At 35.8% G+C, this 17,655-nt stretch overlaps 1 protein-coding gene, 1 long non-coding RNA gene and 1 other non-coding gene across 3 annotated transcripts; all 3 read left to right on the top strand.

Moving 5' to 3' along the window:
• Nucleotides 1–2,652: 2,652 nt before the first annotated feature.
• LOC146901445 (uncharacterized) lies at nucleotides 2,653–6,924 on the top strand. The gene is made up of 5 exons (XM_085737052.1): nucleotides 2,653–2,746; nucleotides 5,870–6,029; nucleotides 6,095–6,152; nucleotides 6,459–6,642; nucleotides 6,786–6,924. The coding sequence occupies exons 1-4, from the start codon at nucleotides 2,653–2,655 to the stop codon at nucleotides 6,573–6,575; spliced, it is 429 nt and encodes a 142-aa protein (XP_085593178.1). The 3' UTR covers nucleotides 6,576–6,642; nucleotides 6,786–6,924.
• A 6,086-nt stretch (nucleotides 6,925–13,010) lies between these two features.
• On the top strand, nucleotides 13,011–13,117 carry LOC146901444 (small nucleolar RNA R71). Its single transcript, XR_015024310.1, has one exon. It is a non-coding gene; the product is annotated as a small nucleolar RNA R71 (small nucleolar RNA).
• Nucleotides 13,118–14,923: 1,806 nt separating this feature from the next.
• Nucleotides 14,924–16,440, top strand: LOC146901443 (uncharacterized). The gene is made up of 3 exons (XR_015021503.1): nucleotides 14,924–15,034; nucleotides 16,078–16,168; nucleotides 16,296–16,440. It is a non-coding gene; the product is annotated as an uncharacterized LOC146901443 (long non-coding RNA).
• Nucleotides 16,441–17,655: the final 1,215 nt, after the last annotated feature.

Raw genomic sequence — 17,655 nt, 5'->3', positions numbered from 1 at the left:
AAATTATAACTCGTTTTACAATACTAATGAAATATTAACGTTATTTTTTTCTATTATACTTTCAAGTATTTATTACTCAATTTTTATTCAATTCTTTAATTTATTATTTTCATCATACCATTAATGAAAGATAATTTTGCAAAATAATTCACAATTTTTATTTTTATAGGAAACTAATTACATTTTTTAATTTGTGTGAAATGACAAAAAACAATTTAATATGATTTTGGAGTGAGGGAGTAAATTCTTAGGCTAAACATCTTATATAATTACCTGAATTCAAACATGATATCTTCCCTTTACGTGTGAAATTTCAAGTGGTTTGCTACGGGATAAAAACAAATTTAAAGCAACTTTATATGTTGGTACTGGTAATGCTGCTAGTGCATAAATAAAAAAATTCCATGTGCAACTAAATGCCAATCGCGTTTGGGTTTTAAAGTCTCTTGTCAATCATGGACACAAGATATTTCATAAGAAACAACGGTAGGGGGGGTGATAATGAAGTACATATTTATCTCAAGTTGCCCTTTCAAACATCATTAAAATAAAAAACCACGAGTATAGAACAAAAAAAAAAAAATTAATTATTATTAGACAATAGATAGAGTGCTTTGAAAGGTTCCTCCCAAAAAATGGATAAGTCCTAAACTTGAATCCTTCACTCCACATATCCTCAAAGATGGTTCTGCACGCAGCAACTGTACTCAAACTTCATCTACAATTAGCAAAACCTGCAGTAGCTGGTTTTTCAACTACCATATGTGTGCTCAAGTTGTTGATGGGTTTTAGATTCTTCAAAGATGAAGCACTTTACCAATCAAAATTGTTTCTTTTCAGATTGAGTCAAATAGCTTTCAATAGTGAACCTCAAGTTTCAACTGTACAAAGAATGGAACGTGCTTTAAGATTAATCTTCCCAACACATGCTACTGTCGCTCCTTCAATTAATTCAACTTCTTCACAAGAAGAGCAAGACTTGCAAAATGATCAAGAGGAAATGTTCTACTCTCTTTCGATGCTCGCACTTTGATCATGTGATTATCATTCACTTTGTTTAGTTGTTATTTTTTTCATCCCTTTCTTTTGTATTTCCCTAGCTTATGCTTGGCATCATCGTTGGTATGGCAGAATAACGATGATCCACCTTAATTTTACCGTGATTCTGGCATATCGACCCGTGATATCAAACACACATTTAATTTATGTTTTACTTATTATTACTACTACCGTTTGTGCTTTCTTTCCCTTTGCTTTTTTCACTGTTGTTCAATTATCATTGAACTTGGTGTTTATTGTATCTTATTTTTATCTTATTCATGTGTGTACTATAGTAGTAGTATTTGATTTGATTTGGTGTCTGTTTGGACTTGATTCTATGATTTCGATCATTTTCATGACATGTTTATCAATTCATGAGACTTTAATTATTAGTAGTTGTATGAATTGTTTGTTTAATTCGATTTGTATGATGAGAAATTTGTCATAATAAAGAGGAAAGTATTGAGATGATTTGGTTTTGGATCTCAGTTCATGTTCAATTCGATGTTGTTGTTGATGTGGTTGATTTGATGCCACGAATATTGACGTGCTCAAATAGAAATTGCAATGTTATGCTGCAGATCATAGAAATTGAGAGTGTGTGATGATTTGCTGGCTGGTCCCTAATTGTTGGTCACCTTAATAATTTTTATTAAATAAAAAGGCTTAAATGCACTTTTGGTCCCCTATGTTTCAAATAGTTGCGATTTTGACTTCCTAAGAAAAAAAATGGATATTTTGACCCCCTAATTTTTGTGCCTCTTTTGATTTGCTGATTTTGACCAGTCAACGCCCATGTGTCAGGTGAGGTGGCAGACGTGTGTAATTATTATTTAAAAAAATAAAAGAAAATAATTCTGGCAATTAAAAAAATAAAAAAAAGAAGGAAAGCATTGAAGAGAGAAAGCATGTGACCCTCCTCCATTCCATTGTTAACATTCTCAAATCTATGGTTTCAACCCCCTATCTTCCCAAAATCGGTCATCACTTCCAAAACTCAAATATGTCGGTTTCACCCATTTTATTGCTCGAATCGCTGTGTTCTGTCGATCTTTTAGCAAGGTGCGTTCGTTTTCCAGAATTAGCAAGGTTCGTTTGTTTTTTTACGAAAATGGAGTGGGTTGGCGAAGGTTCGTCGAAGAAGACGAAGGAAGATGCTAGACTTTATCTCTCAGACTACAACAACAACAACAACAACCCTTTTTCTTCTTTCTCATTAACATCAACAACAACATTCATTTCTCCCACCACAACTTCAATCTAACTAATTTATCTCTAATTTTAGATTGAAACATCAAACTTGGGGCTCACCAAAATGCTTCATATTTCTCAAGAATATTCAAAATTACCTTCCTGAAACATGCTTCCATCACTAGATGAATCAACAACGTAAAATTAAGCCCATCATCAAGAAAAGGGTCATTGAAAGTAACCATTTTTATGCAAATTCAGAAAAGGGTATCCTTCAAAACGTGGAATTTCATGGTTCTCTGAATCACCTTCAGCTGACAAAGTTGAGATTTTGATTGTGTCATTCGAAGACTTAGAGTGACCCTTTGAGCTGAAGCTAATTTTTTGAAAGGAATCAAGCAAAGAATTAAAAGGGCCATCATGATTTTCACTGTGGTTAAGGAATCAGAAGAGGGTATTGGTGAAGAAGAGCAATTGAGAAAAAGGGTTTTGCGAGTGGTGACAAATGGGAAGTGTTGGTTAATGAAGCTGTTGTGTGTTTAACTTCCTTTTGATTCATCATCTTTGTTTAGGATTTGATGTAAACCAGAATTTACCAGAATTTGAGGATGTATTTATGGAATTTTCTGGGTTTAATTGTTTGAGTTTTCTGGGTTTGATGTAGTAGGGGAAGAAGAGAAGAAGACTCACGTGCTTCTCTCTTCAATGCTTTCCTTTTTCTTTTTTTTAATTGCCAGAATTATTTTCTTTTATTTTTTAAATAATAATTACACACATGTCTGCCACCTCACCTGACACATGGGCGTTGACTGGTCAAAATCAGCAAATCAAAAGAGGCACAAAAGTTAGGGGGTCAAAATATCCATTTTTTTTTCTTAGGGGACCAAAATCGCAACTATTTGAAACATAGGGGGCCAAAAGTGCACTATTTTTCAACTATATTTGAATTTTCTCTTCTCCCCTTAAAAAAAGAAACAATATTTGTATTTTCTGTAAAATAAAAAATTAATTTGTTTTTCTTAAAATATCTGTTGCAAGTTTTATTTTTATTTTTGGATTGTAGGTTTGTGCCGTTTTTCTCCACATAATAAAGACACCAACATAATTGATGAAGGGACAAAACCAAACAAACACATCATTGAAAGAAAAAAATAAACACCAAACAAACCCATTCAGCCTAATCGATATTTTTATTTATGTGACTGCGATTGCCATTTTAAAACTGTGGTATGTTATTTGAACAACTATTTGTGTATCAATTTTGAGACAACCATAAATTTATAAAGAAAAATAAATATCAATACGGAAACCAAAACAATAGAACAAAAGTAAAAGTATAATGCGAAGAATATGAGATCGAAAGTTGTCATAAAAATTGTTACAAAATAGTTGTACAAATGTCATTTCTGTTTATAACTCGAGCAACTCAGGTCTCATTACAAAGAGTATTGTATACTTTGTTACACAAAAAAGCACCAAACACATACGTAATTTTGAAAAGAAAAACATATATTTGACATAAAACATAGGAATGAAAATATGCAATCCACCGATGAAAGTTTTTTTCCCAGAAGAATCCACCAAAGAAAAGTTATTCGGTTTGTATGTTGTTCTATGCAACCACATCGACAAAATTTTTAGAAGCGGTTAAAATATTCGCGTGAGCTTAACTCTGTTGGCAGAGATAATTTATAATATATGTAAGGTCAGGGTTTGAATCCCGGACACCCGTTTCTCCACGTTTAAAATATGTGAGCTCTAACCAATAAGCTACTTGACAAGAAAAGCGGCCAAAATGAAAGAAAAGACGTAGGTTGGGTTGTGAGGCACAGGTAAAAGGCGAACAATGAGATACGTGGGATGAGATAGGAAAATGGATGCTTGTGAAGCCATAATAATGGGAAAATGTGTTGCGAGGAAGACATTAAGAGGTGTTCATCTTAGAAGTGCATGACTACACACAGGTCAATAAAATAAATTATTGCTTTGATGCGACATAGGGGGACGTTGTTGCTACTTGGCCACACATATTCTAGCAACTATAGATCACAACAATGGTGCTTGAGTGGTGTATGGATGATGATCCTCTCCTTTGCTTTAGAATATTCACAAAACAATTTTTATGAAATTTCTGATCTGAAAGAGTTACAATTCACTAGTTCATTTTTATTTGATTTTGGTAATTTCATGTTTTAGCATTTTTTTTTCCTAGACTAGACTACACAACCTAACACGTTCTTGATTGAGTTTTTTTATAAAGTGGAAAGGAAGAAAGAAAAAAAAAAACTAGGCTCACAAATAGACAACACCTACAACATCAACCAACAACACGAGATTGAGCCGAGGGGGACAACCATCCAAATCTCTATGATGTCATTGAATGAGGCTCAATGCTTTGTTTATCAGACATCACATTCATTGTCTTCTCTAAGAGTATGTTGAAAGGAGATGTTTCAATCCCCCATTTGAAGGTGACAAATATGTATGATGAGGGGGACCAAGGGATGAAGAGTAGTAGATCCTATTTAAAGTGAAACCAATTGCCATGGTGGTGCCAGATTCAATGATATCATTTTGGAATCCGTTACCATGAGCTAACTTTAGACCGTTTTAAAATGAAATAGAGTCATGCACGCAATAAAGTAGTAATTCCGATAAATCCAGAGAACCAAAAAAAACCATTATTCATTACTTTTGCGCATGAGAAATGATATTTGAACATCCATTTGGTGACAATTTTGTGACACCTTTCTCTCTCATACTCACATTATTTTTTACTTTATCTCTCTATTGCTATGGTTTCCGTTCCAATACTACTTTTTCTTTGTAAATTATGGTTGTCAAATAAGTTGTTTTCAAATTGGTTGTTCAAATAACACTCCTCTTTGCGCATAATGCCACTGAAACCAAATTTGTCAGTGTTATGAAAAGAGTTTCCATACACATTCACTTTTATGGTGTCGTCGAGAGGAGGACGTAGGACCTGCAACAAAAGAATTACCTTTACTAAGACACCATCAATTAGGGTTAAAGATCATCTACATTTATAACTTTTTCCATTTGTTGCAATTTGGAGAGAGATAGACAGACAAAAATAAGTGGTGGGTCCTATCACTAAGTGGATCCCACCATCATTATTTTTTATGTGTCTATCTCTCTCTAAATTGCAACAAATGGAAAAAAATTATAAATGAAGAAAATATTTACCCGTCAATTAGTCCAATTATCGTCATTGAACACTAAATCGTTTTGAGCTTGCCAAATAACCCTACAATCTTACTATATTACAGGGAACTCAGCACTGCTAGCAAACCCTAGCACAACCCTAGCATTTTGATCTGCATTTTTTACCAGATTGCCCCTGTTTGGGCTCCAAACTGCAAGCATTTTAAAAAAAGCAAAATGACATTCCTACCCTTCTAGAAAGACTCAAACTCTGTGGATGCCCACCGACCAGCACAAAATTACCCAATAGGTGATGAAGCTCCACGTGACCACTTTAGAAAGCACAATATCTTCTCTTTCAAAAACCGCGCTCTCTATAACACAGAGTAACCTCATCTTCCTCTTCTCCAAACCTTTTTCAATTTTGCTTCACAAACCCAAAATTTCTCTCCCATACGATTTTGATTTCAAGTTCAACTCACAAACAAACAAAATTATTACAATTCGTTTTTGATTTTTCGAATCAATTCTTCAGCAGTTTTAGGGTTTCAATCTCTTCTGATTCTGTGCAAAATTGTTGAATCCTATGCTTTTCTTGCTTATTCCGATTATGCATGTTGTAAGACCCAAAGGTAATGGATATTCTGATTAAGATTTTTTTATTATGAATATGTGTTGCACTTTTAATTTGTTGTAGTGATGATGCAGAGTTCGTTGGTCCAGATCCGGGTCATTTAGAAGATGTGATGCAACAGGTAGTTGTTTATGGTATATTAAGAGGAGGTAGTTGGTTCTGGAATACAAAAAGGAGGTAACAAGTTTCGAACCTTTGGTCCTCATTAGTATCATCATCGATAAACTTTTCTTGCTACCTGTTATTGGATTTTTTGTTGTTAAAGCTGCTGCAAATTTAGGCTTCCCAGTGTTTATATTTTTGCTATAGTTTATACTCAGTTTTGCTTTGCCTATGGTTTAAGTTTCAAATTTGCTTAGATACCAGATGATTTGTCCAGCTTATTGTATGTTTTCAGGTCTTCACTGACTGTGCTATTCTTTTGTAGAGAGCTGCAAATACTGATCAGGGTCATAATGACAATGCAAAATGGGATAATGACAAATATGATGGTTCCAAGAAAGAAAGAAGGTGTAGAAACAACCAACCAAATCACATTCCATAAACTAGAGATAGAGATTCATGCTCCAGAGCCCGTCACAATGAGGTGTAATTAGACAACCAATCCACAGGTAAGTTTGTGTGCAATTTTTACTGACAACAAGAAAACCATTGTTTGATGTTTTTGCACGGGTCTTTAATTCATTTGAAATAAAGGGGGATGCCTTTGAGTTTGATTTGTAAAAGGTCTTTTTTTTTGTTTGTTATATTCTAGAAGGAGGTTTATGCGGTGGTGGCTGTTGCAAGAAGTCCCATGTGGTCTTCAATTTGGTTATATGGTTATATGGTTTTCCACTTTTTTTTTTGTTTTTCGTTAACTTTAGCAAGCTTCCCAATTATTATTTTGGTCCTGATGGTTGTGTTCTTTGGGTTTTCAGGTTGCTGATAGAGCCAAACCGCAAGTGCACGGCCTATCGAAGTAATAGTAGTAAGTAGAGTATCGTTCCGCTAGGGAGTTGTTCAACTTAATTAACTTTTAATGAATGATCAGAGGAGAGAAAGTTGATAAGAAAGAGTTTGATTGCTGAAGGTAAAAACAATAATAATAAAGGCCTTAGGATCATTGGTTCATCTTAATAACTAATCCTTCACTTAGACAAAACCTAAACATCTAATTTCATGATTTACACACTAATTTCTAAAGACCGGTTTCCCTTAGCCCCTCACCTTTCCGATGAAAGTCCGGTGAGAGTTTACTTCTAGCAACCAAGCCTATTTCGCTGACATGATTACTAGAAGATGCATAGAGGATTGAAACTACTCTTTGTCTCAATAATTGCAAAGACTATTTCACTGTTTTGCAATTATTGTCTAGATTCACTTGTTCCAACATCAAGACTCCGCTCTCGCTTTATGAATTGATGTTTGGGATGATGGATTAACGATTATCAAACCCTCCGCTTTCGCTTCCACAGTTTGATAATTGTTAATCCACGTTAAGACGGTGAATCTAGATTAGAAATTAGGGTTACATAGAAATTAGGGTTTAGACATGTTTTGTTTAGGATTGAGTCATTAGACTCCCCAATAATCCTAAGACTAAGAAGTCTACTCACTCATGTTCATCGTAGACATGGAGGAAGAAGAGAGAAATACGGTAAAATAAATTGCAAAGAAAGTAAAAGGGAAAATAAAGACTTTTATTAAAAATAGCAATTGAAATAAACAAAGTAAAGTATGATTGTTTATGGTGGAGAGCTACTCTATTTATAGCTTTCAATTCGACTTAGAAACTAAGCAACTAAAAGGATAAAACGGTAAAGCTGCAACAGGGTAACTTGGGCTTGAAGAAAAGCAGCAAAACAGGTCCTGGGATCGCGCACGGCCGTGCCACATGTTGGCACGGGCCGTGCCAAGCTTCTGGTAAGGGGAAATGTATTTTTGCCCCGTATCTTCGTATTCTTGCGCTGTATTTTGCTCCAGTCCTCTTTCTTTTGCTCCAAGGCACCTTCCACCATATATTTATTCCTAAAATAAAATAAAAGACAATTTGAAGTAAAATATTCTAAACTAAAATAAAATGCAATAAAATAAAATCAAATCTAAAATAAAACTAAACTAAATAAGGCAATAAATAATACTATCTATGACTCATCAAACTCCCCCACACTTGAATCTTTGCTTGTCCTCAAGCAAAAGGCACCAAACATAGTAGCAACAAAAAGATTGATTATGGCAATATTAAGAACAATGTGTCTCAAAAGAAAGGCTTTGCTTCAAGTACACTAATTACAACTTCAAACACTTCTCATGAACCTATTCTACCCAACATCAAGTCTCAAGTGAGTGTGTGTGTGCAGTCCAACCCTTTTCTTGCTCCTGTATAAGACAGATATTATGAGGAACAGGTTCTATCCTTAGTGCTAAAGTAACCGAGAAAATTCCTTTCTTCATTTCATATAAGAGTGATGGGAATTAAAGTTAAGATTGAATTAATTTAACAATTAAGCACAAGGGGCTGCAGATGCTTAGGGGCTATCTATCCTCGTAGGAAGTCTTTTTGGATGTAATTGTCCTTTCCCCCTAGATTCAAAATCACCCTAAGCAGTGCTGCAAAATTATTTATTTGTTTCATCTCCGCGTAGGAAGTCTTTTTGGATGTAATTGTCCTTTCCCCCTAGCATTGATGAGTTAGTTTCACTTTAAGTTCAAATTAAGGAGTCACCACCACAATTAGGAAGTTAGGATGTTATTGTCCTTTCCCCCACATGTTGGTGCCATTCTCCTGCCCCATTCAACATTAACAAATTAAAGAGAATATAACAATTAAGAACAATTTGGTTAATTTTCCCACACATACTTATACTACTTTTACTCTTAAGACTTTAAAGGGTCTAAGTTAACACTAAAGATAGAACGTGTTCCTTAAAATACCTATTCATACATTTACTCAAGGATTGCAACCGGGTGCTTTTCTCATTGGAGAATTTTCACATTAAAACAAGATATGGGTATAGCAAGAACATAAGAAACATAAGAAACTACTTTCATGTACAAGAGGCAACCTTTAAGAAAGAGACAAAACAAAAATTTTCATGCCATATTTACATTAAAAACAAGCTACTTAGTTATGCCTCCTGCTATAAAAACAAAACAAAAGAATAAAGTTCAAGGGAGTTTGGGAACACTACGACTCTAGACACTTTATTAGGCCCCCCCCACACTTAGGGGAAGCATTGTCCTCAATGATTCAAAGAAAAAGAAATTAGAAGAGAAGAAGAAGAAGAAGTAGGAGAAGAAAGAAGGAGATGAAGAAGAGTAGTAGAGAGAGAGAAGGGAAGAGAGGAAGAAGAGAAGAGAGGAAGAGGAAAGCTCACATTTGTTTATTGAGGTCCGTAAGGAGGACCTTGAAGTTGGAGGTGTTGCATCATCTGACGGAGCATCTCATTATTTTCATTATTGACACGGTTGTCCCTTTGAACTTCATTGCGAAGTCCGGATATCTCAACACCTTGCCTTTGTTGCTCGGTGCTCATCCTCTCGATCTCATTTTGAATCCATGTCCATCTTTGATTTTCGTTAAGCTCACCGGCTTCATGGCCATGGTGCCCTTCTTGGTGCAAGTTAGCACCTTCTCCTTCATCATGGTGCAAGCTAGCACCCTCTCCTTCATCATCTTGTTGTTCTAGAACCTGCACATCATCAACATACAACCAATTTTCTTCCACCTCGGTGGTAGTCCGAGATGGGTTAGGCAATAAAAACACGATTGGCACATTTAGCTTAAGTTGGTAATGGAGTGGTGGACGATGTTTGATGAAATTCATAGCAATAAGGGTTTCCCGGTTAAGCTTATTGTTTCCCTCGATTGGTTTGATCCCCTCATCCTCACTCACACCAAAACACCTAGCTATGTATGTAATGATGCCACCCACCACTATGTCTCCCCTACCGGCTGGTCTAGTAGCTACAAACTCTAGGTAATCAATCAAATAAAAGCCAGTGTTGACGGGGTGGTTGTAGAGCATTGCCCATAACATGAACAACTCATCGGTTCTAGTGTTTCCTAGCTCGGTTCTACCCCAAATGGTGCAAGCCATGACCCTCTGAAGGTACCTAAGTACGGGGTTGTGAATGTTGCTAGCTTTGTTGGCTCTAGGGACATAGTTATCAAGGCCGGTGATACGGTTCCAAAAGGCAGCTGGGTCATAGTTATCCGGTTTTAGACTATCATCCCAATGATCATGAATATACCCCTCATTGACAAAACCTAAGGCTTCACAAAAGTGCTGAAGAGACATATTATAATCAATGTTCAATAACCGGAAAACAACTCTATGATTAGGGTTATCAAAATTCAACTTATCTTTGGTAAAAACAAGTGAGCTTAGAAATTCATAAGTAAAATTCTCATAACCCCTCATAGGTGTTAGCATATCAGTCCAACCTAGCCTACCTATCAACCTAAAAACATCATCTCTAAGCCCTAGCACTTGCAAATCATAGGAATCAGGATATCTAGAGGGATGTAAGGTTTTAGAAGTAAGAATTTTGTACCTGTCCCTTTGTTTGTTGTCTTTGAACCGAATTCCATGATTCTTCACTTGTGCTTGCTTCTTTGGGGGAGGTCCTCCTTGAGAGCTTGCTGGTTCTTTACCACTTCTTCTTGAAGCCATTGACCCTTGTTGGAATTGGTTTTGAAGGTTAAGGGTTTGGGAGGATTTGTGGTGGAAAGGATTGGTTTAGGGTTGGGGTTGATGTTTAAGTAAGGTTTATGGGTTTAGTTATGGAGATTGGTTGAGGTTTTGTGGTGTTTGGGTTAGGTTTTGAAGGATTAGGGTTTTGGTGAATTATGGGTTTGGGTGGATGAAAGTTGTTTTGGATTGGTGGTCTTTGTTTTGGGTGAAGTTTGTGGTTGATTGGTGAAATAATGGAGTGATTTGGTTAAGAATTGATGAAGATGTGAAGGTTTGAAGTTTGGGAGTTATGGAGGTTTAGAGAGAGGGTTAGAAGATGAAAGAAGTTTGTGGTTTGAGAATGAATGGAGAAGAAGAAGAAAAATTGGTATATAGTGGGCTAGAAGTCGGGCACGGCCGTGCCACCCTTGGCACGGGCCGTGCCAACTTTCTGTGGCTCAAGGCTGTTTTTCTTCAAATACCTGGCACGGCCATGCCAACCTCAGCACGGGCCGTGCCAACCTTCTGGTAAGGAGGGCTTCAAAAATTTTCAATTTCTTGATTTTTTTTCGAATCACACTTGGACAATTACCTACAAAACAACTTAAAACAAAGAAAAACAAAACAAAAGCAGTAAAATGCGTGGGTTGCCTCCCACGAAGCGCTCTTTTAATGTCATTAGCTTGACGGTTAGAAAGAGTCCTTAGAATGGATCAAAGATATCATATTGTGTAGATGACGCTATAAAACGTTCTTTCACAACATGATCGTTAAACATGCAACAAGAGTAAAGAGCGGGACCTTTCATAACGTTTTCCAACTCAAATCCTACCATCTTATCACTCACTTGAAAGACTATCCTACCAAGTTTAACATCAATGAGAGCTCCTGCAGTTGCGAGGAAAGGTCTACCTAGGATTATAGGGACGTCATCGTCCTCTTCAATGTCAACGACTACAAAATCAGTGGGGATGTATATCCCTTCTATTTTAACGGGTATGTCCTCGACAAATCCTACAAGTTTCATGGTAGAGCGATCAGCAATTTTTAATTCCATCTCGGTAGGTTTCAATTCTCCTATCCCTATCCTTTTAAGAAGAGACAAAGGCAGCAAACTAACACTAGCTCCTAAGTCACATAAGGCTTTGTTTATGGTTTCATTCCCGATTTCACATGGTATGGCAAAGCTACCTGGATCTCTAAGCTTAGGGGGTGCTTCTTGGATGATTGCACTAGTTTCCTTAGCCAAGGCTATTGTCTCATTATGCTCTATAGCCCTTTTCTTTGAAAAAATTTCCTTTAAAAACTTGGCATATAGAGGCATCCTAGACAAAGCTTCAGCAAAGGGAAGTTTAATGCAAATCTTCCTAAGTATGTTAACAAATTTTTCAAACTTACCCTCTAGTTTAAGCTTATCAGGATTTAAAGGGGATGGATTTTTGTTTTCTTCAAGCGGTTTTGCTTCTTCTATCACGACTTTATCACCTAAGGGCTTGACATTTTCTTTCCCAATATTTTTAACCTTAGTAAAAGTTTCGCCTAACTTACTACCCCCAGAAGATATGACATTAACTTGGGCTTTGGGATTGGCTTCGGTTTGACCAGGAAAGACTCCCGGTGTTTGGGAAGATGTAGCCACTTGTTGGGCTATTTGGGCGATTTGTGTTTCAAGCATTTTAGAGTGAGTAGCAATAGAATCAACCTTGGTATTGAGCTTGGAAAGAGAATCATTCAGAAATCCAGTTTGGTTTTTAAGTTCTTGAAGTTGTTTGTTTTGGTTGGCAATAGAATTTTCCAACAAAATTTCCAAATTGGATTTTTGAGTGAATCTTTGGTTGTTTGCATAACCGGGTGGTGCTACTTGTCCATAGGGATTTTGGTTTTTGTAAAAATTTTGATTTTGTCTCATCCCTTGGTTGTATTGAGCATAGTTCATTTGCTCAACACCGTTAATAGCACTACCTAGTTGGCAATCAACACCAGCATGACCAGTTATACCACAAATTTCACAAGAAGGAGTAGAAGCAGAATTGATAGCACTAACATTGAGTTTTTCAAGTTTTTCAGTTAGCGTATCAATTTTAGAAGCAAGGTGGTCATAGTTAGAGACTTCGTGTATACCTGCCTCCTTTTTGGAGGATGAAGAACTAGGGATGGCTCTCTCGTCGGTCCATTTGTAATGATTTTGAGCCATGTCTTCAATCAAGGCATACGCCTCCGTGTAATTCTTGTTCATAAGTGCTCCACCTGCAGCTGCATCAACAGACATCTTAGTGGTATAAGACAAGCCATTATAAAAAGTGTGGACTATAAGCCACTTCTCTAGGCCATGGTGGGGACAAAGTCTTAGCATTTCTTTGAAACGCTCCCACGCCTCATAGAGAGATTCCCCATCTTTTTGGTTGAACCGCGTGATTTGGTCTCTAAGTTTAGCGGTTTTAGATGGTGGAAAGAAACGGGCAAGGAATGCTTGCCTCATCTGATCCCATGAAGTAATGGAACCGACTTCGAGGGAATGGAACCAAGCGCTAGCTTTACCCTTAAGGAAAAGGGAAAGAGATGAAGTCTTACGGCTTCTTGGTTCTCCTTCATGGTTCCACTAATTCGTAGGAAAACAGAGATGTGAAGATTGGGATCCTCAGTGGGGGATCCCGAGAATTGGTTTTGCTGCACCAAGTTAAGTAGGGCAGGCTTAATTTCAAAATTGTCATCCTCAACCGTTGGGTACACAATAACAGCTTGTGGTTCAGCCGTAGACGGCGTTGCATACTCTTTGAGAGTGCGATTGGCCATGGCGGTGTTATTTTGTGCGTCTCTCCTTCGTCTATGCAAATACCTTTCGATCTCGTTGATTATTACAACTCGATTTCTGGTTTTTCGCATAAGAATTTGAGAACCCAAGAAGTTAGTGATAACAGAAAAATAAAAATAAAAATAAAAACAGAAAAAGAAGAGAAGAAGAGAGAATTCTAATCACTAAGAAAAAGCTAATTAAATTAGTTAACTCCCCGGCAACGGCGCCAAAAACTTGATAGAGCCAAACCGCAAGTGCACGGCCTATCGAAGTAATAGTAGTAAGTAGAGTATCGTTCCGCTAGGGAGTTGTTCAACTTAATTAACTTTTAATGAATGATCAGAGGAGAGAAAGTTGATAAGAAAGAGTTTGATTGCTGAAGGTAAAAACAATAATAATAAAGGCCTTAGGATCATTGGTTCATCTTAATAACTAATCCTTCACTTAGACAAAACCTAAACATCTAATTTCATGATTTACACACTAATTTCTAAAGACCGGTTTCCCTTAGCCCCTCACCTTTCCGATGAAAGTCCGGTGAGAGTTTACTTCTAGCAACCAAGCCTATTTCGCTGACATGATTACTAGAAGATGCATAGAGGATTGAAACTACTCTTTGTCTCAATAATTGCAAAGACTATTTCACTGTTTTGCAATTATTGTCTAGATTCACTTGTTCCAACATCAAGACTCCGCTCTCGCTTTATGAATTGATGTTTGGGATGATGGATTAACGATTATCAAACCCTCCGCTTTCGCTTCCACAGTTTGATAATTGTTAATCCACGTTAAGACGGTGAATCTAGATTAGAAATTAGGGTTACATAGAAATTAGGGTTTAGACATGTTTTGTTTAGGATTGAGTCATTAGACTCCCCAATAATCCTAAGACTAAGAAGTCTACTCACTCATGTTCATCGTAGACATGGAGGAAGAAGAGAGAAATACGGTAAAATAAATTGCAAAGAAAGTAAAAGGGAAAATAAAGACTTTTATTAAAAATAGCAATTGAAATAAACAAAGTAAAGTATGATTGTTTATGGTGGAGAGCTACTCTATTTATAGCTTTACATTCGACTTAGAAACTAAGCAACTAAAAGGATAAAACGGTAAAGCTGCAACAGGGTAACTTGGGCTTGAAGAAAAGCAGCAAAACAGGTCCTGGGATCGCGCACGGCCGTGCCACATGTTGGCACGGGCCGTGCCAAGCTTCTGGTAAGGGGAAATGTATTTTTGCCCCGTATCTTCGTATTCTTGCGCTGTATTTTGCTCCAGTCCTCTTTCTTTTGCTCCAAGGCACCTTCCACCATATATTTATTCCTAAAATAAAATAAAAGACAATTTGAAGTAAAATATTCTAAACTAAAATAAAATGCAATAAAATAAAATCAAATCTAAAATAAAACTAAACTAAATAAGGCAATAAATAATACTATCTATGACTCATCAGTTGCGAATCTGATGCGATTAGAAGGGATTGTGTTTGGATTGAGCGCGTTGATGATGGTTGGGGTTCTGCAGTGTATTCACAGAGGAAATCTTCAACCAATCAAAGTATGTATAGTTACAATCATATATTTGCAGTTTTGATTACTGATTATTTTTTCCCACATTTCCTATTTCCTTTTAGCGTTTTTTGATTAGTTTTCTGCTATATTTGGGAACCTCTAGGTTATGATGGATTGATAACATCAGTTTTAAGAGCTTCTCATAGTGGATGGTTCAATAGGTTTTATAAGTAATAAGTAATATAAGACATATATATCGTAATTTTCAACAAGTATTGAATATATTTTATTTTTGCAAGTTCAAATCTTATGCAATCAAAGCATTGAAATTGAATATTCTAATTAGTACCTGTATAAAGTTATATATGAAATTTGTCTGATGCAAAATCGGATGAATAGGGGATTGGAAGGGTGACATATATAAGCTTCAATTTTAATAACTAAATGGTATGCAAGAGGACCTTTCATTCAGTTTGAGCGGCATGAGATTGAAGGTTAATTGTTAAGTTATCAAACCTGTGCGAAGATTTCTTTTTAGAATAATTCCAATCTCAAATGAGAACTTCACAAAGATAAAGCAAAAAATACAATGTTTGATCCAATGTTTTTCTTTAAAGAATGTTTTGTATGTGAAGAATCAATGTATGTAAAGAGTGTTGGCCGGTTGTTTTTGCTTACAAATTATCCTTAATAGTATTTGGTTTAGTCGCTGTTATACTCCTATTTGCATGGTTTGGGTGCTGAGCTTCCTACAGCCTGGGCTGATGTAGTTCTTTGCCATGATTTCGATCATTGTTCTCCCTTATTGCTCTCTGTGTCTGCTGGTGTTGCAGCAACTTTGTTATTTCTGATCTGGTCCGGTTTGTGTTAGCCGAGGATATTTTTTAGCACTCTAATTTTGTTCATAATTGAAATGCACGAACATAGATTAAGATGTTACCGATTGCAGCTGCTATGAGGTTTTATTTTGACATGCAGTGTACTATTTGTGATCTCAATAAATTTTGGTTGTTAAAAGAAAATGAATGTGTTTTAGCCATTTTAATGTTATCTATGCAAATAATAAAATGATAAGTGTGAAACTTGCAGAGTAAATGGGTTGCTAATTAGGAATGTGGGAAAGGAAGCAAAGGTCTTGGATTTATATATCAGTTTGGAAAAGCAAAGGGGCTGCAAGACGGTGAGAAGTTTAATTTGTCTTCCTCACAAATTATTTATAATAGTTACTTCTGTTTAGATATATGGGTACTGATTTGTTGTTGATTATGTTGCATGATAATACTTGATAATTGTCAATGGTTCAACAGTTTTGAGTCCTGCTACTATCATGAGATGGCTGAAGTATCATATTTGTTGTCAAAGTTTGTAATAGTGTAATATGTGAACGCTTCACACAACGTCTTTGTAATAGTGTAACAGATAAATATGTATAATATGTATTCTTTGATGTAATTATTTTTTCTAAACCCATAGCTCAGACTTACATAAATATATATATATATTTATATAACTAAGACAAATATACAAGTGTTACATCTAATGTAGTTTACCAAGAAGTGTTCCAAAGTGTTCGTTAGTTAACATTATTACTACCCATGTGATTTGGAATGAAGTTTACATTAAAATGTATTTCACATTGTTTTAATTTATTTTCATGTGATGTCGTAGTCCTAAATTGCTAATATATTGTACTCAATATTGACCCGTGCGATAGCACGGGTCGCGCGATCTAGTTGACAATAAACACAATCTCGTTAAATGATGTAGCACGATGAACAGACCAATCCAAGAACCGGGTGGCTGGCTCGACATTTATAACCTTAATAGAAATGACATCCCAAATACCCACATAAGAATACACTAGTGGGAAGACTTTCATGCAAAATAAACCAACAGAAATGCTTAATATTCTCATAGTAATAAATTTACATTTTTCATAACTAATTAAAGCCATGATAAGGTAGACGCAGAGGCGGAGCTATGTTATGACAAGGGAAGGCCGCGGCCCCCCAAACATTTGTATAAATATCATATTATGCCTATGCTATTACACTTACTATACATGCTTTATCCCAGTGGTTAATGTCAATCTTAAACATGCAAACTGAAGTTGTATGTTTGAACATGCTTACTACTAGAGAAAAAAGGAACCCCAACCAGCCAACATGAATTTATAGTATATTGGCTAAAATAATATATTATTATTACGTGTGTATAAAATAAAAATATTTCAACGCGCACACATAAATAAAAAAATTAAAACAGAAAAATTTAATCATTCTATTGAGCAGAAAATGCTTTGATGATATAGTCATATTTGTGGGCTTGTGTACTTTGCCGTCAGGGGCGGATCTGGGATGATATTACTGATGTGGCTAATTATTTTAGCAAAGTTAATTTATGCTAAAAATAAAAAAAATTTGTTCATATTTTAGAGAAATTTAACCTTTTTTAATTGTAACATAAATAAATGGTCAATTCGAAGGAAAGAATCTCACCCAAAAAATGTATCTTGTTATATATATATATTTATTGATTACGTACGAGTAAGTTACAAACTTTTAATATATGACGATGTTGCAACTAATAAAACAAATCAAACACTATGCCGTGTCGATTCTGTCATGTTCTTTTTTACATTTATATTATATTAATTAATTCTTTAAA

The sequence above is a fragment of the Medicago sativa genome, chromosome 8, assembly GCF_051527215.1.
Source record: "Medicago sativa cultivar Bolivia chromosome 8, Bolivia_mono, whole genome shotgun sequence".
Classification (NCBI taxonomy): domain Eukaryota; kingdom Viridiplantae; phylum Streptophyta; class Magnoliopsida; order Fabales; family Fabaceae; genus Medicago; species Medicago sativa.
Note: the sequence above shows the minus strand (reverse complement) of the source record. Positions and strands in the feature narration are given on the sequence as shown.